Below are 26,044 nucleotides of genomic sequence, written 5' to 3' on the forward strand. Positions count from 1 at the left end.
GGGCCCCTTAGTACCGATTGAGCATCGTTTAAACACCACGGCCTACCTGAGTATTGTTGCTGACCATGTCCATCCCTCTATGACTCCAGTGTCCCCATCTTCTGATGGCTCCTTCCGGCAGGATAATGCTCCATGTCACAAAGCTCAGATCATCTCCAACTGGTTTCTGGAACATGACAATGAGGTCCCTGGACTCCAATGGCCTCCAGTCACCAGATCTCCATCCAATAGAGCTCCTTTGGGATGCGGTGGAACGGGAGATTCCCATCATGGATGTGCAGCCGACAAATCTGCAGCAACTACGTGACACCAACATGTCAATATGGAGCAACATCTCTGAGGAACGTTCCCAACACCTTGTTGGATCTATGCCATGAAGAATGAAGGCAAAAGGGGGTCCAAGCAGAGACCCTGGAGGACTGACCTATGTGCTCAGCTTTGGACAGGGAGGAGCTTTACATGTTTTAACATTGTTTTATTAAATTTTTTTTTTTTTTCGCTGTCCTTATAATTGTTTTGGAAGCTTTATTGCTATCCCGAGAGATGAACGGCATCAGTAGCATGGGTCATGACAGGTCCTCTTTACTAAGAGATCTGATGTGTATTAGACCTCACATCTCTCCTCTGCTCTCCAAAGCTTCTGATCACACCCTGATAGGCGAGCAATGTCAGCTGTGTCCCCGGAAGTGACACCATAGAGGTCAGTTCCAGGGTCATGTGTCACAGGGAAAGAATGTTCTCACTGCACTTGTTTTCTATGGTACCCAGAGGAACAGGAGAGCCCGGCAACCACCACAGGTGCCACCAGTGGGGAGATGGGGGGCATCATTTGAGAGTCTCATAAAAGCAATTGGGCAGCTATAGAGCTCATAACCTAGTACTGGGTAGTTGGCTTCAGCTGGCCATGGTGAGGTGTGACATCTGCTGGGTGGACCAAGTGCCTTCCCCTGTCAGGAGCCTTGCCCTTTGGGGATAGGTGGTCAGGGAAAGGACCGCCCTCTTTAGGAGGTGACCTGTGACACAAAATGTGTAGGGAGATCCCTGGGTGTCCTCTTCTGCCATGGCTGCCCAGTGCTTGGGGACATGATTGGTGTCATGATTGCTATCCTGAGGATGGTGAGTAACAGAGGAGTACAGCCTTGAGGATGGGGGGAGGGTACCATAGAGAGGTACAGCCTTGAGGATGGGGGGAGGGTACCATAGAGAGGTACAGCCTTGAGGATGGGGGGAGGGTACCATAGAGAGGTACAGCCTTGAGGATGGGGGGAGGGTACCATAGAGAGGTACAGCCTTGAGGATGGGGGGAGGGTACCATAGAGAGGTGCAGCCTTGAGGATGGGGGGAGGGTACCATGGAGAGGTGCAGCCTTGAGGATGGGGGGAGGGTACCATAGAGAGGTACAGCCTTGAGGATGGGGGGAGGGTACCATGGAGAGGTACAGCCTTGAGGATGGGGGGAGGGTACCATGGAGAGGTACAGCCTTGAGGATGGGGGGAGGGTACCATGGAGAGGTGCAGCCTTGAGGATGGGGGGAGGGTACCATGGAGAGGTACAGCCTTGAGGATGGGGGGAGGGTACCATAGAGAGGTACAGCCTTGAGGATGGGGGGAGGGTACCATCGAGAGGTGCAGCCTTGAGGATGGGGGGAGGGTACCATGGAGAGGTACAGCCTTGAGGATGGGGGGAGGGTACCATCGAGAGGTGCAGCCTTGAGGATGGGGGGAGGGTACCATGGAGAGGTACAGCCTTGAGGATGGGGGGAGGGTACCATGGAGAGGTACAGCCTTGAGGATGGGGGGAGGGTACCATGGAGAGGTGCAGCCTTGAGGATGGGGGGAGGGTACCATGGAGAGGTGCAGCCTTGAGGATGGGGGGAGGGTACCATGGAGAGGTGCAGCCTTGAGGATGGGGGGAGGGTACCATGGAGAGGTGCAGCCTTGAGGATGGGGGGAGGGTACCATGGAGAGGTGCAGCCTTGAGGATGGGGGGAGGGTACCATGGAGAGGTGCAGCCTTGAGGATGGGGGGAGGGTACCATGGAGAGGTGCAGCCTTGAGGATGGGGGGAGGGTACCATGGAGAGGTGCAGCCTTGAGGATGGGGGGAGGGTACCATGGAGAGGTACAGCCTTGAGGATGGGGGGAGGGTACCATGGAGAGGTGCAGCCTTGAGGATGGGGGGAGGGTACCATGGAGAGGTGCAGCCTTGAGGATGGGGGGAGGGTACCATGGAGAGGTGCAGCCTTGAGGATGGGGGGGAGGGTACCATCGAGAGGTGCAGCCTTGAGAATGGTGAGTAGCATAGAGAGGTACAGCCATGGGGAAGGGGGGTACCATAGAGAGGTGCAGCCTTGAGGATGGTGATTACCATAGAGAGGTACAGCCATGGGGAACCCCCCCGTACAATAGAACAGTACAGTGCGGAAGTGGCACCTCACACCTGGCCCAATGGACTCTCAGTACCTTTAGAGAAGCTCTGCCCAGAGATGATGCCTCACACCTGGCCCCAGTGACTGGCAGTACCATAGAGAAGTACAGCCTTGTGGATGGTGAGTACCAAAGAGTAGCATTTCCTGAGGTGGCATCCCTCACCTGGCCACAGGGACTGTCCGTACCATAGAGAAGCACTGCCCCAAAGGTAGCCTCTCTCACCTTGCCTCCCGGGGGTTGGGACTTTTAGGAGTGTGCTTTACTTTCCATCGATGGCACATTGGGCCTTGCTGGGATCTCAGGTGGCTGCAGGACCAGTACTACTGACATCCCTGACACTGGAGCCTGTGGTTCCTGTACTGGTCAGCCATGTTCTGTAGTAAGGTGTCACAGGCTTATAGTCCATGTCATGAGTCTGAGGTGGACGAAGGGACCGCATGTCACGCAGTTTCCTGACATCTTTGTGTCTTCCTTTCTCGCAGATTCTCTATCCTGGCCCCGAGTCCCTCTCCCTGGTAGCGGCGGTGAATCATGCCTTTACCCAGAGATGAGATGGGTGAGCCTCCTCTCAGCCACACTCCTATCCCGATCCCGGCCTACTTCCACCAAGCAGAGGAGAGCTTCTCACTGAAGAAGAGGGGCCGCTCACTCTGCTACACCCTCCCACCACGTCCTCCGGTGAAGAGCGGGGCCTCCATCAGCCGACTCTTCCCCAACAAACAGCGATCATGGAGCCAGCCTCGTCCCCAGAGCGTGTCCTTCCGAAGCCCTCAACCCAAGGAACCCGACAGTCAACTGTACGACCACAGCAAGGGAGAGACCTTCTTCAAGCAGTGCTTCCAGAGTGTCTGCAAATTGGGCCGGGGCTCCTTTGGAGAAGTGTATAAGGTGAGCAGTGGTGGATGGGGGACTGGGGCTGATGGTGGGTTCCGGTGCCGGCCCGTAGCTGACTCCAGGGCTGGTTCCGGTGCTGGTCTGTAGCGGATTCCGTGGCCGGTTCTGGCAGCGGCCTGTAGATGACTCCAGGACAGAGCACGACTCACAGTGGTAGCCTGGATCCAACACTACACCTGGGAGCCAGGTAATGGTGGCCTGTGGTGCTGCTGGAGGTTGAGTTCCCTGTGTCAGCAGAATATCTCCTCACATTGGTGTATAATATGGAGATGTTCTTCTCACTTTGTAAATCTTTGGTTTCTTGAAGGTGCGAAGTCGGGAGGACGGATGTTTTTATGCCGTGAAGCGCTCGGTATCTCCGTTTCGGGGCGAGTCTGACCGCCATCGTAAGCTGGAAGAAGTGAGAAAACACGAGCGCGTGGGAGAGCACCCCAATTGCTTGCGCTTTGTGCGTGCCTGGGAGGAGAAACGCATGTTGTATCTACAGACGGAGCTGTGCGTGGGGAGCCTGCAGCAACATTCTGAGGATTTCGGTGCTCCTCTGCCCTCCCGACAAGTGTGGGACATCGCATGTGACCTCCTGCGGGGGCTGAAACATCTCCATGACCGCAACCTGCTGCACCTGGACATCAAACCTGCCAACGTCTTCATCTCCTTCTCCGGGGTCTACAAGTTGGGGGACTTTGGGCTGATGGTGGAACTGGACGGTGCAGAGGGGAGCAGGGATGCTCAGGAGGGGGACCCTCGGTATATGTCTCCAGAACTGCTGGATGGGGTCTTCACTAAAGCAGCCGACGTGTTTAGGTGAGAGGAAGACCTCGCCTGTTTTCTCTCTGGATTTTATACTATAAAAAACTCCCCCAGAGGTTTCTCCATCGTTCATTGGGTGACACAGGAATTCAGATAGTCGGGTTATGTTGCTGCCTACAGGTGGTCGGGACTCTGGCAAACAAAACATATGAAAACCCGCCTCCTATAACCACTCCTCTACCCAGCATTCCTCAGTTTTTTTGTTGTCCCAGGAGGTTGGAGGCCTTCAGCTGTACTAAAACTGAAGTCTCTCTTGTGTTTGCAGCCTTTTTACTAACATGAAGGTTCGTCGGTTGGTTCCCCTACAAGTCTCAGCGGTCTCTTCCAATCCTTATGGGATATTTTTGCTGTGATGATTCTCGCTTTTCGAAGTGATCTGGTTGTGTCATTGGTTGTCTGGCCAGTTACTTCACTCTTATCGTTTTGTTCCATGAATCCCAAGGGTTGGTCAGGGCCGGATTTCCCATAGGCATGTGCCTAGGGGGCGCCCATCTGGGGGGAGGGAGACTTGTCCGCAGTTAAATAGCAGACACACTCCTGTAGAGGAGGGGACAATCCTGTCACAGTACATCTGGGTCTTGTCTCCTGGGAGATGGGTGGTGATTGGTCCTCTTGTCTTGTTTCTATGGTATTGGCAGGGAGGCGTGGTGTCGGTGTTTGAGACGTGTCCCGAGATTTGGTTGCCGCAGTTAGATGATGGTCTTCAGGGTCCTGGCTCTATGTATATATCCAGGTACTCGGTGAGGGAGGTGCTGTGCCAGGCTGTCCAGGGTTGCTCAGGTGGTGGATCGGTTCCCCTGCCTGGTCCAGGGAGATCGGCATAGTCTATTTCATGTCTTTACCGGGATGGAGCACAACACGTGTCGGGGTCATCAGTGATAGGCGGCTGGTATGGGGGAGGGGAAAGAGGAGTTACACAGAATGTCCGCACTGCCAGTCCCATCTGCGAGGCTCCACTGAGCACAGAGATTGGCCAGAGGGGTCCTGGTGATTGGAGGGGGGGGGGGGGAGGCTATAGGTGAATTAGATGGCTTTGGGTGGTGAAGAGGGGAGTGACATTTGGGATGGAGTTGTAGAAAGTACATGAGGCTTTTTGGGAGGGGCTATTTAAAGGTGAGTGGTATTTGGGGGTGGGGCTATTGAGAGAGGAGCTGCACTTGGGGATGAAGTTATGTAGATGTGAGTGGCATTTGGGGGTGGGGCTATGGAGAGGGAGCTATGTTAGCAGGCTATTGGGAGTAGAGGGGCCATTGTGGGAGTGGCTATGAAGAGTACAGGGGGGTTGTGGGTGAGGCTATGAAGAGCTGGTTGGGGTTATGGAGCAAAGTGATGGGTGAGCAGTAGTGTTGTGCAAAAACCTGGCAACCAATCAGATATGATGTGCTGTATCCTCCAGCAACCAGTCAGGGAGCGGTATTGACATGCTGTAACTTCTGGCAAACAATCACAATCGCTGTCTGAGCTGCTGCAGTAAACTGATTTTCAGTCTAGCTGCTATTTATTGTATGTCTCAGAGCAGGTGGAAAGCCCCTTGCATCAGAGTTCCCCTTTGCATCGCAGTCCGCAGAGTTCCCCTTTGCATCGCAGTCCGCAGAGTTCCCCTTTGCATCGCAGTCCGCAGAGTTCCCCTTTGCATCGCAGTCCGCAGAGTTCCCCTTTGCATCGCAGTCCGCAGAGTTCCCCTTTGCATCGCAGTCCGCAGAGTTCCCCTTTGCATCGCAGTCCGCAGAGTTCCCCTTTGCATCGCAGTCCGCAGAGTTCCCCTTTGCATCGCAGTCCGCAGAGTTCCCCTTTGCATCGCAGTCCGCAGAGTTCCCCTTTGCATCGCAGTCCGCAGAGTTCCCCTTTGCATCGCAGTCCGCAGAGTTCCCCTTTGCATCGCAGTCCGCAGAGTTCCCCTTTGCATCGCAGTCCGCAGAGTTCCCCTTTGCATCGCAGTCCGCTGTATTACACACATAAGTATTTGTATAAAAATGTTATCAAGTAAAAAAAAAAAAAAAAAATTGGCCTTACTGTCTTTTTTTTTTTTTTTTTTTTTTTTTTTGGTGAGAGGCGCTTCATAATTCTCTGCCTATAGGCTCCCGAGATGTAAATCCTGCCCTGGGTTGGCAGTGTAAGGTTTGGTTGTCTGGCCAGGTCACCTTACTAGTACACTCCCAACCCTTGGGATTCAGGGAACAAAGGATGAGTACACAGAGGTAACTTGGCCAGACAACCAAACCTGGGTACTTCACTGTTCTCATCCTTTGGTCCCAGAATCCCAGGGGTTAGGAGTGTCAGGTTTGGTTGTCTAGCCAGGTAACTCGCTGTTGTCATCCTTTGGTCCCAGAATCCCAGGGGTTAGGAGTGTCAGGTTTGGTTGTCTAGCCAGGTAACTCACTGTTGTCATCCTTTGTTCCCAGAATCCCAGGGGTTGGGAGTGTCAGGTTTGGTTGTCTAGCCAGGTAACTCACTGTTCTCATCCTTCCCAGAATCCCAGGGTTAGGAGTGTCAGGTTTGGTTGTCTAGCCAGGTAACTCACTGTTCTCATCCTTTGTTCCCAGAATCCCAGGGGTTAGGAGTGTCAGGTTTGGTTGTCTAGCCAGGTAACTCACTGTTCTCATCCTTTGTTCCCAGAATCCCAGGGGTTGGGAGTGTCAGGTTTGGTTGTCTAGCCAGGTAATTCACTGTTGTCATCCTTTGTTGCCCGAATCCCAGGGGTTAGGAGTGTAAGGTTTGGTTGTCTAGCCAGGTAACTCACTGTTCTCATCCTTTGTTCCCAGAATCCCAGGGGTTGGGAGTGTCAGGTTTGGTTGTCTAGCCAGGTAATTCACTGTTGTCATCCTTTGGTCCCAGAATCCCAGGGGTTGGGAGTGTCAGGTTTGGTTGTCTAGCCAGGTAACTCACTGTTGTCATCCTTTGGTCCCAGAATCCCAGGGGTTGGGAGTGTCAGGTTTGGTTGTCTAGCCAGGTAACTCACTGTTGTCATCCTTTGGTCCCAGAATCCCAGGGGTTAGGAGTGTAAGGTTTGGTTGTCTAGCCAGGTAACTCACTGTTCTCATCCTTTGTTCCCAGAATCCCAGGGGTTGGGAGTGTCAGGTTTGGTTGTCTAGCCAGGTAACTCACTGTTCTCATCCTTTGTTCCCAGAATCCCAGGGGTTAGGAGTGTCAGGTTTGGTTGTCTAGCCAGGTAACTCGCTGTTGTCATCCTTTGTTGCCCGAATCCCAGGGGTTAGGAGTGTCAGGTTTGGTTGTCAAGCCAGGTAACTCGCTGTTGTCATCCTTTGTTGCCCGAATCCCAGGGGTTGGGAGTGTAAGGTTTGGACCTTTCTGCTTGTGGGCCATCTGATCTTCTCTTGTTGGCCTTTTTTGTTTCCTTTGGAGAAACTGGGCACTTGTCCCATTGGTCTTGCTGACTATATCCCATTGTTGGGTCTCTTTTGTTTGTCAGGTCGTTGGTGTTCCACCTATTATGGTGGGTTGTAGTGTCACAGGCTCTCGTTGGTTCAGGCTCCTAGTATTTCGTTGGTGGTTTCTTCTGTCCCATTCTTTAGGGTAAAGGTTGGTCCTCTGTGGCCTCTCCTTTGGTTGTAGGCAGATTTCTCTGTCTTGCAGAGGCTTCTTGTTACGTGGTTAAGATTTGGTCCTTCATGTAGTCCTTGTAGGAGATTCCTAGTCCCTCGTTGGATCTGTTCTGGTCTGTTGGCCACCCCTCAGTTGGACTGCTGTTGGGTGTCACCTTCTGTATCTGAATTCCTGTGTCCCTCAATGGACGAGGGATAAAATGTCTTGTATATATGTCAGAGGATGGAAGTTCTGTCACACTGGAGTTGGGATATGGAGTTGGATTTTACAGTTTGGGATATCCTAAATCTGAAAGTCTGCAGATATTGATGAGGTTGATGGTGTTCTTCCACCTAACTGTCTATGTCCCCATCTTCTAGTCTCGGCATGTCGCTGCTGGAGGTCGCCTGTAATATGGAACTCCCGAAGGGAGGGGAGAGCTGGCAGCAGCTACGACGGGGTCATCTTCCCACAGAGTTCACTTTACGTGAGTTCCCACACTGCACTGGGGAGAAGATGGGTCCCGGTGTTCAGATTGGAATGTATGGGCCCACCTTCCCTAGGAAAAGGTTGTCGCTGGAGATCCCACCTCGCATCCTGTCCCAGGAGGAATCTCTCAGCTCAGACCAATACAGTCCTCCTGGAAGAATTCTGGTGCATTGATTGTATAATTCTACCTGTTTTCTAGAATTACCGCAGGATTTCCTGAAGGTTCTGGGCGGCATGCTGGAGCCGGACTATCGCTGTCGGGCCACCGTGGACTGGCTGCTCTCCCTTCCTGCGATTATTAGGGCTGAGCGATGGAGGAAAGCCACTCTGACTACCAAAAATATGCTTTCCAAAATATTTGTCGTCTTCCAGGTACGATCAATCGATGTCTGTTCCTAACAGGTCTTCATGCTGTGCCTCACCTCTCCTTCAGTCTGTCTTCTCTGGTATATGATTTCACTTATGGGAAAAGCTGCTCTGATAGAAGCACACAGGCTGCCATTGCTGACTTGTTCTGCCGATGTTCCCTGACTGTGTGCTGGTCCTCCACAACCACTGACCTGGAGACAGTGAGCCGATAAGTGACCCTTCTGACGTTCCAGATACTGTAGGCTTCTCCCAGGTCAGTGAAATAATCGAGAGGCCATCCCTGCAAACCAAACACACTCTTACCTGTCCGCTGTCTGCCCTTCATAATCCTTCACTGAAGAGCCAATCTTCCCGAGAACCTTCAACACCCTGGGAGTGCCAGATTCCTGAACCCCCCCTCAGGAGGGGACAAGGACACACCACAGGGTACGATGATAGAAACCACGGAGCCCAGTGGGGGACCAGGACACATCATGGGGACAATGGAAGGAACCATGGGACCCAGTGGGGGACAAGAACACACCGCAGGAGATAGTGGGGAACCAGGACACAGCACAGGGGACAATGGAAGGAACGTCTGGGTACATCGGGAGACAAGAGGAGGCAGCGGGGGACCAGGACACAGCACACGGGACAGCGGGGGACCAGGACACAGCACGGGACAGCGGGGAACCAGGACACAGCACAGGAGACAAAGGGGGGCGCGGGGCACGGCGCGGGGGCGCGGGGCACGGCGCGGGGGACCGGGGCACGGCGCGGGGGGCACGGCGCGGGACACGGCGCGGGGGACCGGGGCACGGCGGGGGACCGGGACACGGCACAGGGGACAGCGGGGGACCGGGACACGGCACGGGGGACCGGGACACGGCACAGGGGACAGCGGGGGACCGGGACACGGCACAGGGGACAGCGGGGGACCCGGGACACTGCACGGGGGACCGGGACACGGCACAGGGGACAGCGGGGGACCGGGACACGGCACAGGGGACAGCGGGGGACCGGGACACGGCACGGGACAGCGGAAGACCAGGGGACAGCACAGGGGACAGCGGGGGACCAGGACACAGCACAGGGGACAGCGGGGGACCAGGGCACAGCACAGGGGACAGCGGGGGACCAGGACACAGCACAGGGGACAACGGGACTAGGGCACAGCACAGGGGACAGCGGGGGACCGGGACACGGCACGGGGGACCGGGACACGGCACAGGGGACAGCGGGGGACCGGGACACGGCACGGGGGACCGGGACACGGCACAGGGGACAGCGGGGGACCGGGACACGGCACAGGGGACAGCGGGGGACCGGGACACGGCACAGGGGACAGCGGGGGACCGGGACACGGCACAGGGGACAGCGGGGGACCGGGACACGGCACAGGGGACAGCGGGGGACCGGGACACGGCACTGGACAGCGGAAGACCAGGGGACAGCACAGGGGACAGCGGGGGACCAGGGGACAGCACAGGGGACAGCGGGGGACCAGGCACAGCACAGGGGACAGCGGGGGACCAGGGCACAGCACAGGGGACAGCGGGGGACCAGGACACAGCACAGGGGACAGCGGGGGACCAGGGCACAGCACAGGGGACCAGGGCACAGCACAGGGGACCAGGGCACAGCACAGGGGACCAGGGCACAGCACAGGGGACCAGGACACAGCACAGGGGACCAGGACACAGCATGGGACAGTGGGACACCCAGTAGTGGTGTCAGATATGAAGGGAGATTGCTGCTGAAAGATCTCCAGCACATTGGAGTTGGGCGGTTCGGTCAGCAAACGGGTGATTGGTGTTTGATTTGGAGAGATTCTTTCCAGTCTGAAAGGCGGCATTTCCAGCGGGGTTCAGCAGTGGTCACCCCCACACTCCAGGTTACAATAATAAGTGCCCCCCCAGATCTGCAGAACCCGGCCTATTAGGATGTGGTGGTCAGCCTTTCACCTCCTCCCCTGGGAGGTGTCCTCCATGTGTAATTTTAATTTCTTTGTTCTCCGTCTCCCTCAGTTTCTCATGTGGCTCGTGTCAGTGGTGTTCCACGGCTTGAAGCGCCCGGTGAGGTGGCTGTGGCGATGGGGGAGGGGTATTCCTCTGTTGCAGTCCCTGCCTTCTTCTCCTTCGCCCAACCTGCTTGCTGAGAGCAGCCTGTCCAGTGACTGGGATGAGGACAGCTTTGGGGAAGATGTGTTTGATGTTCCGCCCAGCCCACTAGGCATCGTCCAGAGGCTCTCCTATGATGGACTGGAGTTCCCTCTCAGGTGAGTATAGCACATTATGGTGACTTGCTGCTCTATACCTGATTATTGGTTATTAACCCCAACCTGGTGTCTTGACGTGACAGAATCATGTGAACCATGAAGGACAGAACCCAGACTAGATCTTCACAGGTCAGTCCACCTCCTAAGGCTGGTTTCAGCTAAAGGTGGAGCCTCCAGGGGTAAACACCTGACAGCTGCTTAGAGGTGCATATACCTGCAGAAGCTTTCATTGGCCCCACCCCCTCTTTTTCTGGCCCCATCCCCACCTCAGCGGTCATTGGGCCCCGTCCCCGCCTCCTCAGTGGTCTTTGGGCCCCATCCCCACCCCCTCAGCGGTCATTGGGCCCCCATCCACCCTCTCAGTGGTCATTGGGGCCCCATCCCCGCCTCCTCAGTGGTCATTGGGGCCCCATCCCCGCCTCCTCAGTGGTCATTGGGGCCCCATCCCCGCCTCCTCAGTGGTCATTGGGGCCCCATCCCCGCCTCCTCAGTGGTCATTGGGCCCCATCCCCGCCTCCTCAGTGGCCATTGGGGCCCCATCCCCGCCTCCTCAGTGGCCATTGGGGCCCCATCCCCGCCTCCTCAGTGGCCATTGGGGCCCCATCCCCGCCTCCTCAGTGGCCATTGGGGCCCCATCCCCGCCTCCTCAGTGGCCATTGGGGCCCCATCCCCGCCTCCTCAGTGGCCATTGGGGCCCCATCCCCGCCTCCTCAGTGGCCATTGGGGCCCCATCCCCGCCTCCTCAGTGGCCATTGGGGCCCCATCCCCGCCTCCTCAGTGGCCATTGGGGCCCCATCCCCGCCTCCTCAGTGGCCATTGGGGCCCCATCCCCGCCTCCTCAGTGGCCATTGGGGCCCCATCCCCGCCTCCTCAGTGGCCATTGGGGCCCCATCCCCGCCTCCTCAGTGGCCATTGGGGCCTCGGCCCCCGCCTCCTCAGCGGTCATTGGGGCCTCGGCCCCCGCCCCCTCAGCGGTCATTTGGGCCTCGGCCCCCGCTCCCTCCGTTTTTTATATTGTTCCATCTTTGCATATTGTGCTACCTTTCCATTGGTTTTACTCTTCAGAAATTCTCCAGAGCTGATGTCACGGCCATCCCTGGGCAGCACATCGACCCCTTGCAACAAGTCTCCTGATTACAGCACAAGGAAGAGGTAAGTGCTCGGTCTCTGCTCTGTGGGTGCTTCATCCTTCATCTGTACTACTTCCCCTATCATTCTCCATTATCATTCTCTGTCATCCTTTCATCTGTATTCCTTCCCCTTTCATCTCTCATTTATATTCCTTTCTTCATGGTGGAGAGTTCCAATAGGTATGTGCTTGTTATGGTGAGTTCCCGATAGTGAGGGACGGTATTGGGTTGGGAGGTGTAGACGGTATGTACTAATCATGGTGAGCTCCCGATACTGAGGGACAGTGTTGGGTTGGGAGGTGTGGACGCTGAGTTCCCGATAGTGAAGGATGGTATTGGGTTGGGAGGTGTGGACGGTATGTACTAATCATGGTGTGCTCCCGATACTGAGGAACGGTGTTGGGTTGGGAGGTGTGGACGCTGAGTTCCCGATAGTGAGGGACGGTATTGGGTTGGGAGGTGTAGACGGTATGTACTAATCATGGTGTGCTCCCGATACTGAGGGACGGTGTTGGGTTGGGAGGTGTGGACGCTGAGTTCCTGATAGTGAGGGATGGTATTGGGTTGGGAGGTGTGGACGGTATGTACTAATCATGGTGTGCTCCCGATACTGAGGGACGGTGTTGGGTTGGGAGGTGTGGACGCTGAGTTCCTGATAGTGAGGGATGGTATTGGGTTGGGAGGTGTGGACAGTAAGTTCCCGATACTGAAGGACGGTGTTGGGTTGGGAGGTGTGGATGGTGAGTTCCCGATAGTGAGGAACGGTATTGGGTTGGGAGGTGTGGACAGTATGTACTAATCATGGTGAGTTCCCGGTACTGAGGGACAGTGTTGGGTTGGGAGGTGTGGACGATGAGTTCCCGATACTGAGGGCCGGTGTTGGGTTGGGAGGTGTGGACGGTATTGGGAGGTGTGGAGGGTGAGTTCCCGATACTGAGGGACGGTGTTGGGTTGGGAGGTGTGGACGGTATGTACTAATCATGGTGAGTTCCCGGTACTGAGGGACAGTGTTGGGTTGGGAGGTGTGGATGGTGAGTTCCCGATACTGAGGGCCGGTGTTGGGTTGGGAGGTGTGGACGGTTAGTTCCCGATACTGAGCGCCGGTGTTGGGTTCGGAGGTGTGGACGGTGAGTTCCCGATACTGAGGGCCGGTGTTGGGTTGGGAGGTGTGGACGGTGAGTTCCCGATACTGAGCGCCGGTGTTGGGTTGGGAGGTGTGGACGGTGAGTTCCCGATACTGAGGGCCGGTGTTGGGTTGGGAGGTGTGGACGGTGAGTTCCCGATACTGGAGGCCAGTGTTGGGTTGGGAGGTGTGGACGGTGAGTTCCCGATACTGAGGGACGGTGTTGGGTTGGGAGGTGTGGACGGTGAGTTCCCGATACTGAGGGACGGTGTTGGGTTGGGAGGTGTGGACGGTGAGTTCCCGATACTGAGGGCCGGTGTTGGGTTGGGAGGTGTGGACGGTGAGTTCCCGATACTGGAGGCCAGTGTTGGGTTGGGAGGTGTGGACGGTGAGTTCCCGATACTGAGGGCCGGTGTTGGGTTGGGAGGTGTGGACGGTATTGGGAGGCGTGGAGGGTGAGTTCCCGATACTGAGGGACGGTGTTGGGTTGGGAGGTGTGGACGGTATTGGGAGGCGTGGAGGGTGAGTTCCCGATACTGAGGGACGGTGTTGGGTTGGGAGGTGTGGACGGTGAGTTCCCGATACTGAGGGACGGTGTTGGGTTGGGAGGTGTGGACGGTGAGTTCCCGATACTGAGGGACGGTGTTGGGAGGTGTGGATGGTGAGTTCCCCATACTGAGGGACGGTGTTGGGTTGGGAGGTGTGGACGGTGAGTTCCCAATACTGAAGGACGGTGTTGGGTTGGGAGGTGTGGACGGTGTTGACTTGGGAGGTGTGGATGGTATTGGGAGGTGTGGACGGTGAGTTCCTGATACTGAGGGCCGGTGTTGGGTTGGGAGGTGTGGACGGTGAGTTCCCGATACTGAGGGCTGGTGTTGGGTTGGGAGGTGTGGACGGTGAGTTCCCGATACTGAGGGACGGTGTTGGGAGGTGTGGACGGTGAGTTCCCGATACTGAGGGACGGTGTTGGGAGGTGTGGACGGTGAGTTCCCGATACTGAGGGATGGTGTTGGGAGGTGTGGACGGTGTTGGGTTGGGAGGTGTGGACGGTGAGTTCCCGATACTGAAGGACGGTGTTGGGTTGGGAGGTGTGGACGGTGAGTTCCTGATACTGAGGGCCGCTGTTTGGTTGGGAGGTGTGGACGGTGAGTTCCCCATACTGAGGGACGGTGTTGGGAGGTGTGGATGGTGAGTTCCCGATACTGAGGGACGGTATTGGGAGGTGTAAACGGTGAGTTCCCGATACTGAAGGACGGTGTTGGGAGGTGTAAACGGTGAGTTCCCGATACTGAAGGACGGTGTTGGGTTGGGAGGTGTGGACGGTGAGTTCCCGATACTGAAGGACGGTGTTGGGAGGTGTGGACGGTGAGTTCCCCATACTGAGGGATGGTGTTGGGACGTGTGGACGGTGTTGGGAGGTGTGGATGGTGAGTTTCCGATACTGAAGAACGGGGTTGGGTTGGGAGGTGTGGACGGTGAGTTCCCGATACTGAGGGTCAGTGTTGGGTTGGGAGGGGAGGTGTGGACGGTGAGTTCCCGATACTTAGGACCGGTGTTGGGAGGTGTGGACGGTATTGGGAGGCGTGGAGGGTGAGTTCCCGATACTTAGGGCCGGTGTTGGGAGGTGTGGACGGTATTGGGAGGCGTGGAGGGTGAGTTCCCGATACTTAGGGCTGGTGTTGGGTTGGGAGGTGTGGACGGTGTTGGGAGGTGTGGACGGTGAGTTCCCGATATTGAGGGCCGCTGTTGGGTTGGGAGGTGTGGACGGTGAGTTCCCGATATTGAGGGCCGCTGTTGGGTTGGGAGGTGTGGACGGTGAGTTCCCGATATTGAGGGCCGCTGTTGGGTTGGGAGGTGTGGACGGTGAGTTCCCGATACTGAAGGACGGTGTTGATTAGGTATCTTCTATAATAATCATCTGACCAGATCTGGAATTGCTCCTCTCGTAGGTCGGCGCTGACCCTGACCCCGAACATCAGCCGTATCAGCCAGGATTCTTCGCTCAGTGTGAAGTCGGTCAGTCCGGACAGCAGCGGCAGCTCCTCGGGATTCATAGACACTGAAGGGCCCCGCTCTGGATTTCTTCCCCGCAATCTGCTCACTATGTTCGATGAGACGTTGGATAAATAAATCCCATTATGTGAAGCCAGCAGACTATTGCAGCTACAATGTGAGATCTGCCACCTACGTGGTGCCCCCTGTGGCCAGGAACTGCAGTCACGTCTGTGTTATTAGCTGAGGCCACCACAGGCTTGGGGTATGGAGGTTGTGGGTGGAGGACACTGCCAGGACCTGCACAGCCAATCATTCCCAGGCTCATACAGCAAGAGATGTCAGGAGGAGGCAGGACTTGTTGATGGGCGTTACAGACTGTTTACATTTATTAAATAAGAATTACTTGGAGGTTTTATCAAATGTTCGTTACCCAACATCCTGTCCGTGTCTTCTTCTCTGAGGGGAGACACTGCCCCCGGGTGCGGGTGAAAGGTGTGGAGCGGCTGAAAGGTGTGTGTGCGTGCGCTCGGTGTGGAGCGGCTGAAAGGTGTGTGTGCGTGCGCTCGGTGTGGAGCGGCTGAAAGGTGTGTGTGCGTGCGCTCGGTGTGGAGCGGCTGAAAGGTGTGTGTGCGTGCGCTCGGTGTGGAGCGGCTGAAAGGTGTGTGTGTGGAGCGGCTGAAAGGTGCGCGCGCTCGGTGTGGAGCGGCTGAAAGGTGTGTGTGTGTGCGCGCTCGGTGTGGAGCGGCTGAAAGGTGTGTGTGTGTGTGTGTGCGCGCGCTCGGTGTGGAGCGGCTGAAAGGTGTGCGCGCGCTCGGTGTGGAGCGGCTGAAAGGTGTGCGCGCGCTCGGTGTGGAGCGGCTGAAAGGTGTGTGTGTGTGTGGAGGGGTGCCATTTCGAGGTGTCAGGTCTGGAGTGTGTATTGTGTTGTGCTGGGGGAATCTCTTGTAGCGGAGGTGGCCTGTCCCTGCGGAGCTCGCGTGCGAGAACCGTGTGGAGGTGGCCTGTCCCTGCGGAGCTCGTGTGCGAGAACCGTGTGTATTGTGCTGGGGGAACCTCTTGTAGCGGAGGTGGCCTGTCCCTGCGGAGCCCGTGTGCATTGTGCTGGGGGAACCTCTTGTAGCGGAGGTGGCCTGTCCCTGCGGAGCCCGTGTGTATTGTGCTGGGGGAACCTCTTGTAGCGGAGGTGGCCTGTCCCTGCGGAGCCCGTGTGTATTGTGCTGGGGGAACCTCTTGTAGCGGAGGTGGCCTGTCCCTGCGGAGCCCGTGTGCATTGTGCTGGGGGAACCTCTTGTAGCGGAGGTGGCCTGTCCCTGCGGAGCCTGTGTGCATTGTGCTGGGGGAACCTCTTGTAGCGGAGGTGGCCTGTCCCTGCGGAGCCCGTGTGTATTGTGCTGGGGGAACCTCTTGTAGCGGAGGTGGCCTGTCCCTGCGGAGCCCGTGTGTATTGTGCTGGGGGAACCTCTTGTAGCGGAGGTGGCCTGTCCCTGCGGAGCCCGTGTGTATTGTGCTGGGGGAACCTCTTGTAGCGGAGGTGGCCTGTCCCTGCGGAGCCCGCCATCACAGATCCAGAACACACACAGAAGACAACAAGCAAGATATAAGTGTGATAAAAGAAATTTATTATTGCATCAGTAATACTGGCCTCGTGCAAAGCCCTGCGGGATACGCTCCAGCCATCCTCCAATCGCAGAACAAGGCTCCTATTCTAGGGAAGAGGCTGCAGCATGGGGTGTAAGGCGATTCCACCAACAGGTGAGGGAGGTGTCCTAGATGTAGCCATCTCCCTGTGTGGTGCTGACATGGATAGGTGTGTCTGGTGATGGAGACAATAGCTGCTGCTCAGCCTGTGAGCTCCCCTTCTGCTCCTCTTACAAAGGGCAAGGTCAGATTTTCAGGATCGGCAGAAAAGGCCAAATTAGGTTTAGCAGCAATATGACCAATATGTCTTTCCCCAACCTTCATTTATTGCCTTCTCGCATCGAAACGAGCCAAGGAGACCCGCTACCATCTACCCGGCACTGACTGGCCCCTCCGAGGGCAGGCTGAAGGGAGCTATTATCTGCAGGAAGTGGCCATGACACCTCCTAAACCTGGCTACCATCTACCCGCCATTATCTGGCCCCTCCGAGTGAAGGCTGAAGGGAGCTATTTGAAGGAAGCGGCCATGACACCTAAAACCGGCTACCATCTACCCGGCACTATCTGGCCACTCCGAGTGAAGGCTGAAAGGAGCTATTATCTGCAGGAAGTGGCCATGACACCTCCTAAAACTGGCTACCATATACCCGCCATTATCTGGCCCCTCCGAGTGAAGGCTGAAGGGAGCTATTTGAAGGAAGCGGCCATGACACCTAAAACCGGCTACCATCTACCCGGCACTATCTGGCAACTCCGAGTGAAGGCTGAAAGGAGCTATTATCTGCAGGAAGTGGCCATGACACCTCCTAAAACCGGCTACAGTCTACCCACCACTATCTGGCCCCTCCGAGTGAAGGCTGAAGGGAACCATTACCGTATGGAAGCAGCTGCGATGCCTCTAGTCTTCCTCCAAAGGCCCTCTCCCAGAAAACCTGCTACTGAATGTACCTTCCATGTGCAGCTATAAGGGCCAAAGGGTTTAAAGTAGAAATAAACACTCCATCCTACACCCCAACGATCCCAACATTCCCCAATACAAGTCCCAGAGAGGTGCCTGGACCCTAAACTGGAAGGAGCTTCCTCATCACCTGCCTACACTACCTACCGAAACTGGTGCCAACGTCATGTTACAATCCTCACAAGAGCTCCTATTGGGGGGGGGGTGTTAGTGGAGACCTCAGCCTAGCACAGTGTAGAGCAAATCCCAGCACCTGAGCGAGACTTTAGCAGCAACTGCTCCACGTTGGCAAAGAAAATGCAATGTTCTCCTGAATGGCTGATCATCCATGGCTCTTATGTAAGGAGAGCTTTTAAATGGGCCGGCCTGTAATGGGTGAGTTTATTTCCCCTTTAGAAAGCAGCCATAACACCCCCTTGTCATTGGTGGATGTGAGGAGCGTGGGTGCCACGGCTGGAGCATATCGTCATAAGTCTAAAGTGTAACAGTTTAGTAGAATCCAACCCACGAGGTCAGGAAACGTCATAGTCGGCCACAGCAGAGATCGACTTGTACATGAACGCTAAAGACTCCGTACAGAAGACATATATACCTGTTCATCCATACAGAGAGGTCGTTGTGTCTTCTGGGCTCTGTGGACATTTATCTTAGTTCTGCACCATGTTACAGCCAACTGGCCATCTGTGTATGTTACTATATAAAAGATTCGAAAACCCTGCAAGTCTCACTTGCATGGGACCAGAGCGAAGAGGTCATTCAGTAGATCACAGTTCAGAAACCCTACAAGTCTCCCTATTGGGGGCAAGTGAAGAGCGGTCACTCCATTGATCACAATATAGAAATCCTGCAGGTCTCCCTAACCCAGGGTGGGAGTAGAGAGGTTCTCCTATTGATCACAATTCAGAAACCCCACAAGTCTCCCCAATGGGGCCAGAGCAGAGAGGTCAGATTAGTTTTGATACCCCATAGGTCTCCATGTCCAAAGGCTAGGGCGGAGAGGTCATCTTATTGCTCTCAATTCAGAAACCCCACAGATCTATCAAACATGAGGCTGGTGTGGAGAGGTCATTCAATAGATCACATTTCAGAAACCTGGTGCCAGACTGGAGAAGTCATTTCACTGATTACAATTTGGAAAGCTCATAGGGCCCACTAACCTGTGGGTAGAGTGGAGAAGTAATTGCATTGACCACAACTTAGAAAGCCCGTAGGCCTCTCTAACCTGGGGCTGGAGTGCAGATGTCATTCCATTGACCACAATTTGGAAAGCCCGTAAGCCCCTAACCTAGGGTTGGAGTGCAGACGTCATTGCATTGACCACAATTTGGAAAGCCCGTAGGCCCCTAACCTAGGGTTGGAGTGCAGACGTCATTCCATTGACCACAATTAGGAGAGCCCGTGGGCCCCTAACCTAGGGTTGGAGTGCAGACGTCATTGCATTGACCACAATTTGGAAAGCCCGTAGGCCCCTAACCTAGGGTTGGAGTGCAGACGTCATTCCATTGACCACAATTTGGAAAGCCCGTAAGCCCCTAACCTAGGGTTGGAGTGCAGACGTCATTCCATTGACCACAATTTGGAAAGCCCGTAGGCCCCTAACCTAGGGTTGGAGTGCAGACGTCATTCCATTGACCACAATTAGGAGAGCCCGTAGGCCCCTAACCTAGGGTTGGAGTGCAGACGTCATTCCATTGACCACAATTAGGAGAGCCCGTAGGCCCCTAACCTAGGGTTGGAGTGCAGACGTCATTCCATTGACCACAATTAGGAGAGCCCGTAGGCCCCTAACCTAGGGTTGGAGTGCAGACATCATTCCATTGACCACAATTTGGAAAGCCCGTAGGCCCCTAACCTAGGGTTGGAGTGCAGACGTCATTCCATTGACCACAATTTGGAAAGCCCGTAGGCCCCTAACCTAGGGTTGGAGTGCAGACATCATTCCATTGACCACAATTTGGAAAGCCTGTAGGCCTCCCTAACCTGGGACCAGAGTGGAGAGGTCATTCCATTAATCACGATTCAAAAACTTTGCAGGTCTCCCCGACACAAGGCTGGAGTGGAGAGGTCATTCTTTTGTTCACAATTCGGAAACCCCCACAGGTCTCCATGACACCAGCTGGAGTAGGCTGGTCACTCAATAGATCACAGCTTTGCAAAGTCTCTTCTCCTGCTAATACTGATATGTGAAAACTACATTCACCCGCACTTGGGACCATACTAAAGACACATATTGAAGTAGGCATTCTTAGTATTAAATTACCCCCCACCCTTCCTTGTCCACAGCAGTCGTAGTACCACTGTGTCAAGTCTTGAAATGCAAAGACAGTTCTACTTCAGTAAACAAGTCTGGTTTTTGCTGGTTATGTGTGCAGCTACTTATAACGTCCACTACATCCTGTCCCGTGTCCATGGCTCATGCCGGTCCTAAGCTACCTATGCCTAGAGTTTGGCGGCTTCACTCCGGAGGACACGTATAGCTGCTTATCCACATGAGGTCAGAGGTTACTCCCCAGTGCAAGTATAAGATGCTAATTACTACCAGGACGTGCATAATCTGGTGGCTGTTGCACCAGAAGTCAAACTTTCCTGGCCGCAGGCGCTCGGGGAGGCGGGAGATGTTGATGATCCCTCCGAGCAAGGCCAGGCTATCCATTAGGAGGTAGCAGCGTAGGGAGGACGGATGTCCAGAGCCCAGTCCAGCCCAGCGCAGGTAGAAGAAGAAGAAACGGAAGGCGGCCTGCCAGGCGAACGAACAGAGTCGGCTCACGTTGCTGTGCGCGCTGATGGCACAGAAGATGACGTAACTTGACAAGGCAGAGTACGCCAAGAGGGACAAACTCCGCATGGACGGGTAGCACAGCAAGGTACAATAGATGATGGGGAGAGCACCTGCGGGACAGAAAAACAACAAATGAAATCTCTACATATCAACTTTTCAGTGTGAATGGCCTAAGAGCTGACTACAGGATATCTCTTCTGGGGCCCAACTTTCCCTGACGTTCTACCTAAGGCCCACCACTATCCAATGAGACCTCTATGACCAGGACGGGCACTCTTATTGGACAGGGCGATTGCAGGCAAGCTGTAATATCTCATTTTAAGCAGAACTTTTACTTTTTAAGGCCAAGTTTGGGTTTACCTTTCTATAAACTAGAAATGGTAATCTCTTTATATATGTAGCCCTCTAAGCTGAGTCTTGCCTATACGTGGAGCTCCAAGCAGAGTCTTGCCTATACGTGGAGCTCCAAGCAGAGTCTTGCCTATACGTGGAGCTCCAAGCAGAGTCTTGCCTATACGTGGAGCTCCAAGCAGAGTCTTGCCCATACGTGGAGCTCCAAGCAGAGTCTTGCCCATACGTGGAGCTCCAAGCAGAGTCTTGCCCATACGTGGAGCTCCAAGCAGAGTCTTGCCCATACGTGGAGCTCCAAGCAGAGTCTTGCCCATACGTGGAGCTCCAAGCAGAGTCTTGCCCATACGTGGAGCTCCAAGCAGAGTCTTGCCCATACGTGGAGCTCCAAGCAGAGTCTTGCCCATACGTGGAGCTCCAAGCAGAGTCTTGCCCATACGTGGAGCTCCAATCAGAGTCTTGCCTATACGTGGAGCTCCAATCAGAGTCTTGCCTATTCGTGGAGCTCTAAGCAGAGTCTTGCCTATACCTGGAGCTCTAATCAGAGTCTTGCCTATACGTGGAGCTCCAAGCAGAGTCTTGCCTATACGTGGAGCTCCAAGCAGAGTCTTGCCTATACGTGGAGCTCCAAGCAGAGTCTTGCCCATACGTGGAGCTCTAAGCAGAGTCTTGCCCATACGTGGAGCTCCAAGCAGAGTCTTGCCCATACGTGGAGCTCCAAGCAGAGTCTTGCCCATACGTGGAGCTCCAAGCAGAGTCTTGCCCATACGTGGAGCTCCAAGCAGAGTCTTGCCCATACGTGGAGCTCCAAGCAGAGTCTTGCCCATACGTGGAGCTCCAAGCAGAGTCTTGCCCATACGTGGAGCTCCAAGCAGAGTCTTGCCCATACGTGGAGCTCCAAGCAGAGTCTTGCCTATACGTGGAGCTCTAAGCAGAGTCTTGTCTATTCATAGAGCTCTAAGCTGAGCCTTGCCCAGACTTAGACCTCTAAGCTGAATCTTGCCTATTCATAGAGCTCCAAGCTGAGCCTTGCCCATACTTGGACCTTTAAGCAGAATCTTGCCTATTCATAGAGCTCTAAGCTGAGCCTTGCCCACACTTAGACCTTTAAGCTGAATCTTGCCTGTACAAAGACCTTTGTGTCGAGCCTGGGGCTTACGATTGGACCTTTGTGTCGAGCCTGGGGCCTACGCGTGAACCTCTCAGGTAAGTCATCTATGCCATGGTTCTATGAGGCGGCGGGGGAGGAGTTCACCCATACGTATGCTGCCATGAATTTGTTGAGGATCTTCTCTGGCTTATTAACTATTCTGCACACCTTTCATTTCATTGGCTTCCACGCTCTGTGGTTGGGTGTACACTACGGAAAGACTACCTACGGGACACGCTGCGATGAGAGCCGCTGTCTCCCAAACCGAAGTAAAAGTCATTAGAACTCACCTAATGTATTAACGAGGCAGATCCCGCACATGTCCAGGGTGAGCAGCTTGTGATAGATGGGCGCCCCACCATGGTGGTTCATGAAGAGGTGGTACACGACGCTGCCCAACTGTGGGCTGACACAGGCCAGATAGTGGACCAGTCCAAGCCACGGTACAGCCAGCTGTCGCCAGGGAATCTGAAGAGGGAGGAGGAAGAAGAAACCAAGAAGAGGGATACCTGAAAGAGACAAGATTAGTGTGATTAGTGTCCGAGACTCCGAACGACTTTCCCGGCCACAGCAGACAACGCACACCTCTCCATACACGTGCAGTAACTGGCACTGTGCACAGGAGAGCAGACAACGCACGCCTCTCCACATACACGTGCAGTAACTGGCACTGTGCACAGGAGAGCAGACAACGCACGCCTCTCCACATACACGTGCAGTAACTGGCACTGCGCACAGGAGAGCAGACAACGCACGCCTCTCCACATACACGTGCAGTAACTGGCACTGCGCACAGGAGAGCAGACAACGCACACCTCTTCCATACACGTGCAGTAACTGGCACTGCGCACAGGAGAGCAGACAACGCACACCTCTTCCATACACGTGCAGTAACTGGCACTGCGCACAGGAGAGCAGACAACGCACACCTCTTCCATACACGTGCAGTAACTGGCACTGCGCACAGGAGAGCAGACAACGCACACCTCTTCCATACACGTGCAGTAACTGGCACTGCGCACAGGAGAGCAGACAATGCACACTTCTATAGTAAGAGAGCAGATTGCTGGCGGCTGAAGGATCTATGGCAGAGACAGCCATGTTGGCTGAACACGATACATGTAAGTGAAGTACTTGTATCACCTCTGTAATCTCATCCACATCTTATTTACTCTCCTGAGGGATCACAATACACCGGCAGGGAGTCCCAAGCTCCATAATCTTCAGTCACTTCCATGAAAATTTAATTGCAGGTTCTCGGCTGTACTTGCGTGAGGGAGGATTACATTCACAGAAGTAGGAACATAAAAATGCATCTGGGGTATCACCAGGACTGGGGCACCGAAATGGAAATTCTGGTGCCGAACCCGAAAATTCAAAATGCACTTGGCTGAAAACCGAAACCGAAAATCGCAGTTTTTAAAAATGAACATAGATTTTTTAGAAACAAATATACTTTGATTAAAAAATACAATATATACCCCAATTGCTTGGTAAAATATGTAAGAGGATGTTACGGCGAGTAAATAGATACCCAACGTGTCACGCTTTAAAATTGCGCACGCTCGTGGAATGGCGTGAAACTACAGTACTTAAAAATCTCCATGACTGATGCTTAAAAAATGTCTCCAGGTTAGCAGTGTGACGTCACAGAGGAGGTCTAGTGCGAGAATTATTGCTCTCGCTCCGACGTTTGTGGCGATACCTCACGTGTGTGGTTTGAACACCATTTACATATGTGGGCGTGGCCTACGTATGCGATCACCACTATGTGTGAGCACGGGGCGACGGAGGCCCTTTAAACTTTTTTAAAAAAATTTATTTAATTTTTTTTTTTTCTCTGCACTGTTCCTTTTAAAAAAATTGTAATCACTTTTATTCTTATCACAAGAAATGCTGCATCCCCTGTGATAGAAATAATTAGTGACAGGTCCTCTTTATGGAGAGATATGGGGGGGGGGACAATGAGACATAATTAGTGACGGGTCCTCTTTATGGAGAGATATGGGGGGGGGGGGACAATGAGACATAATTAGTGACGGGTCCTCTTTATGGAGAGATATGGGGGGGGGACAATGAGACATAATTAGTGACGGGTCCTCTTTATGGAGAGATATGGGGGGGGGGGGACAATGAGACATAATTAGTGACAGGTCCTCTTTATGGAGAGATATGGGGGGGGGACAATGAGACATAATTAGTGACGGGTCCTCTTTATGGAGAGATATGGGGGGGGACGGACAATGAGACATAATTAGTGACAGGTCCTCTTTATGGAGAGATATGGGGGGGAGGGCAATGAGACATAATTAGTGACGGGTCCTCTTTATGGAGAGATATGGGGGGGGGGACAATGAGACATAATTAGTGACGGGTCCTCTTTATGGAGAGATATGGGAGGGGGGGACAATGAGACCTAATTAGTGACGGGTCCTCTTTATGGAGAGATATGGGGGGGGGGGACAATGAGACATAATTAGTGACAGGTCCTCTTTATGGAGAGATATGGGGGGGGGGACAATGAGACATAATTAGTGACAGGTCCTCTTTATGGAGAGATATGGGGGGGGGGGACAATGAGACATAATTAGTGACGGGTCCTCTTTATGGAGAGATATGGGGGGGGGGACAATGAGACATAATTAGTGACGGGTCCTCTTTATGGAGAGATATGGGGGGGGGGACAATGAGACATAATTAGTGACAGGTCCTCTTTATGGAGAGATATGGGGGGGGGGACAATGAGACATAATTAGTGACAGGTCCTCTTTATGGAGAGATATGGGGGGGGGGACAATGAGACATAATTAGTGACAGGTCCTCTTTATGGAGAGATATGGGGGGGGGGGACAATGAGACATAATTAGTGACAGGTCCTCTTTATGGAGAGATATGGGGGGGACAATGAGACATAATTAGTGACGGGTCCTCTTTATGGAGAGATATGGGGGGGAGGGCAATGAGACATAATTAGTGACGGGTCCTCTTTATGGAGAGATATGGGGGGGAGGGCAATGAGACATAATTAGTGACGGGTCCTCTTTATGGAGAGATATGGGGGGGACAATGAGACATAATTAGTGACGGGTCCTCTTTATGGAGAGATATGGGGGGGAGGGCAATGAGACATAATTAGTGACGGGTCCTCTTTATGGAGAGATATGGGGGGGGGGGACAATGAGACATAATTAGTGACAGGTCCTCTTTATGGAGAGATATGGGGGGGACAATGAGACATAATTAGTGACGGGTCCTCTTTATGGAGAGATATGGGGGGGGGGGGACAATGAGACATAATTAGTGACGGGTCCTCTTTATGGAGAGATATGGGGGGGAGGGCAATGAGACATAATTAGTGACGGGTCCTCTTTATGGAGAGATATGGGGGGGGGGACAATGAGACCTAATTAGTGACGGGTCCTCTTTATGGAGAGATATGGGGGGGGGGACAATGAGACCTAATTAGTGACGGGTCCTCTTTATGGAGAGATATGGGGGGGGGGACAATGAGACATAATTAGTGACAGGTCCTCTTTATGGAGAGATATGGGGGGGGGGGACAATGAGACATAATTAGTGACAGGTCCTCTTTATGGAGAGATATGGGGGGGGGACAATGAGACATAATTAGTGACAGGTCCTCTTTATGGAGAGATATGGGGGGGGGACAATGAGACATAATTAGTGACAGGTCCTCTTTATGGAGAGATATGGGGGGGGGGGACAATGAGACATAGGGGCAGGTCCATCCCTAATTACCAGCTTCATCATCGTACTTCAGAAGAGGCAAAACAACTCCCCCCAGCTGGGGCAACTCTGCAGGATGAGAGGAGGAGGGGGAATCCTTCCTGACCCCATCAGTTCCCATATCATCCACCATTAGAAGACCTTTTTATACCAATAAAAGTATTAGTAGAGGTAAGTGACCATCCAACATCATGGAGTGTGAAGTGTAACTCCGACACGAGGAAAGAAATATGAATGGAGGGGGTGGAGGTGAGGAGGGGTGGGGGTGAGGGGGCAGGAGGTGAGGAGGGGTGGGGGTGAGGGGGCAGGAGGTGAGGAGGGGTGGGGGTGAGGGGGCAGGAGGTGAGGGGGTATCTCCCCAACAATCTGGAACCTCCTCCATCCAGA

General features: G+C 54.2%; 2 protein-coding genes across 3 annotated transcripts in view; one reads left to right on the forward strand and one right to left on the reverse strand.

The window, feature by feature from the left end:
• Positions 1 to 15,471, forward strand: part of PKMYT1 (protein kinase, membrane associated tyrosine/threonine 1) — a 20,782-nt gene extending 5,311 nt beyond the window's left edge. Inside the window, exons 1-8 of one of the 2 annotated variants that reach the window (XM_089664806.1) lie at positions 2,429 to 2,546; positions 2,910 to 3,315; positions 3,629 to 4,125; positions 8,055 to 8,161; positions 8,363 to 8,535; positions 10,539 to 10,789; positions 11,855 to 11,941; positions 14,992 to 15,471. In XM_089664806.1, the coding sequence (XP_089520932.1) occupies positions 2,959 to 3,315; positions 3,629 to 4,125; positions 8,055 to 8,161; positions 8,363 to 8,535; positions 10,539 to 10,789; positions 11,855 to 11,941; positions 14,992 to 15,172 (1,653 nt within the window). In that variant the 5' untranslated portion in view covers positions 2,429 to 2,546; positions 2,910 to 2,958 and the 3' untranslated portion in view covers positions 15,173 to 15,471. Of the gene's footprint in view, positions 1 to 2,428; positions 2,547 to 2,909; positions 3,316 to 3,628; positions 4,126 to 8,054; positions 8,162 to 8,362; positions 8,536 to 10,538; positions 10,790 to 11,854; positions 11,942 to 14,991 lie in introns of those variants that run through there. The other variant, XM_089664805.1, reaches the window with a different exon arrangement.
• A 1,164-nt stretch (positions 15,472 to 16,635) lies between these two features.
• The window catches only part of PAQR4 (progestin and adipoQ receptor family member 4), a 51,281-nt gene continuing 41,872 nt past the window's right edge, over positions 16,636 to 26,044 (reverse strand). Inside the window, exons 2-3 of the mRNA XM_089664808.1 lie at positions 22,201 to 22,419; positions 16,636 to 20,522 (exon numbers count right to left, since the gene is read on the reverse strand). Coding sequence (XP_089520934.1) covers positions 20,089 to 20,522; positions 22,201 to 22,419 — 653 coding nt within the window. The 3' untranslated portion in view covers positions 16,636 to 20,088. The remainder of the gene's footprint in view (positions 20,523 to 22,200; positions 22,420 to 26,044) is intronic.

Source organism: Staurois parvus, unplaced genomic scaffold (assembly GCF_062004578.1).
Source record: "Staurois parvus isolate SC_StPar_1 unplaced genomic scaffold, SC_StPar_1.0 ptg002048l, whole genome shotgun sequence".
NCBI lineage: Eukaryota > Metazoa > Chordata > Amphibia > Anura > Ranidae > Staurois > Staurois parvus.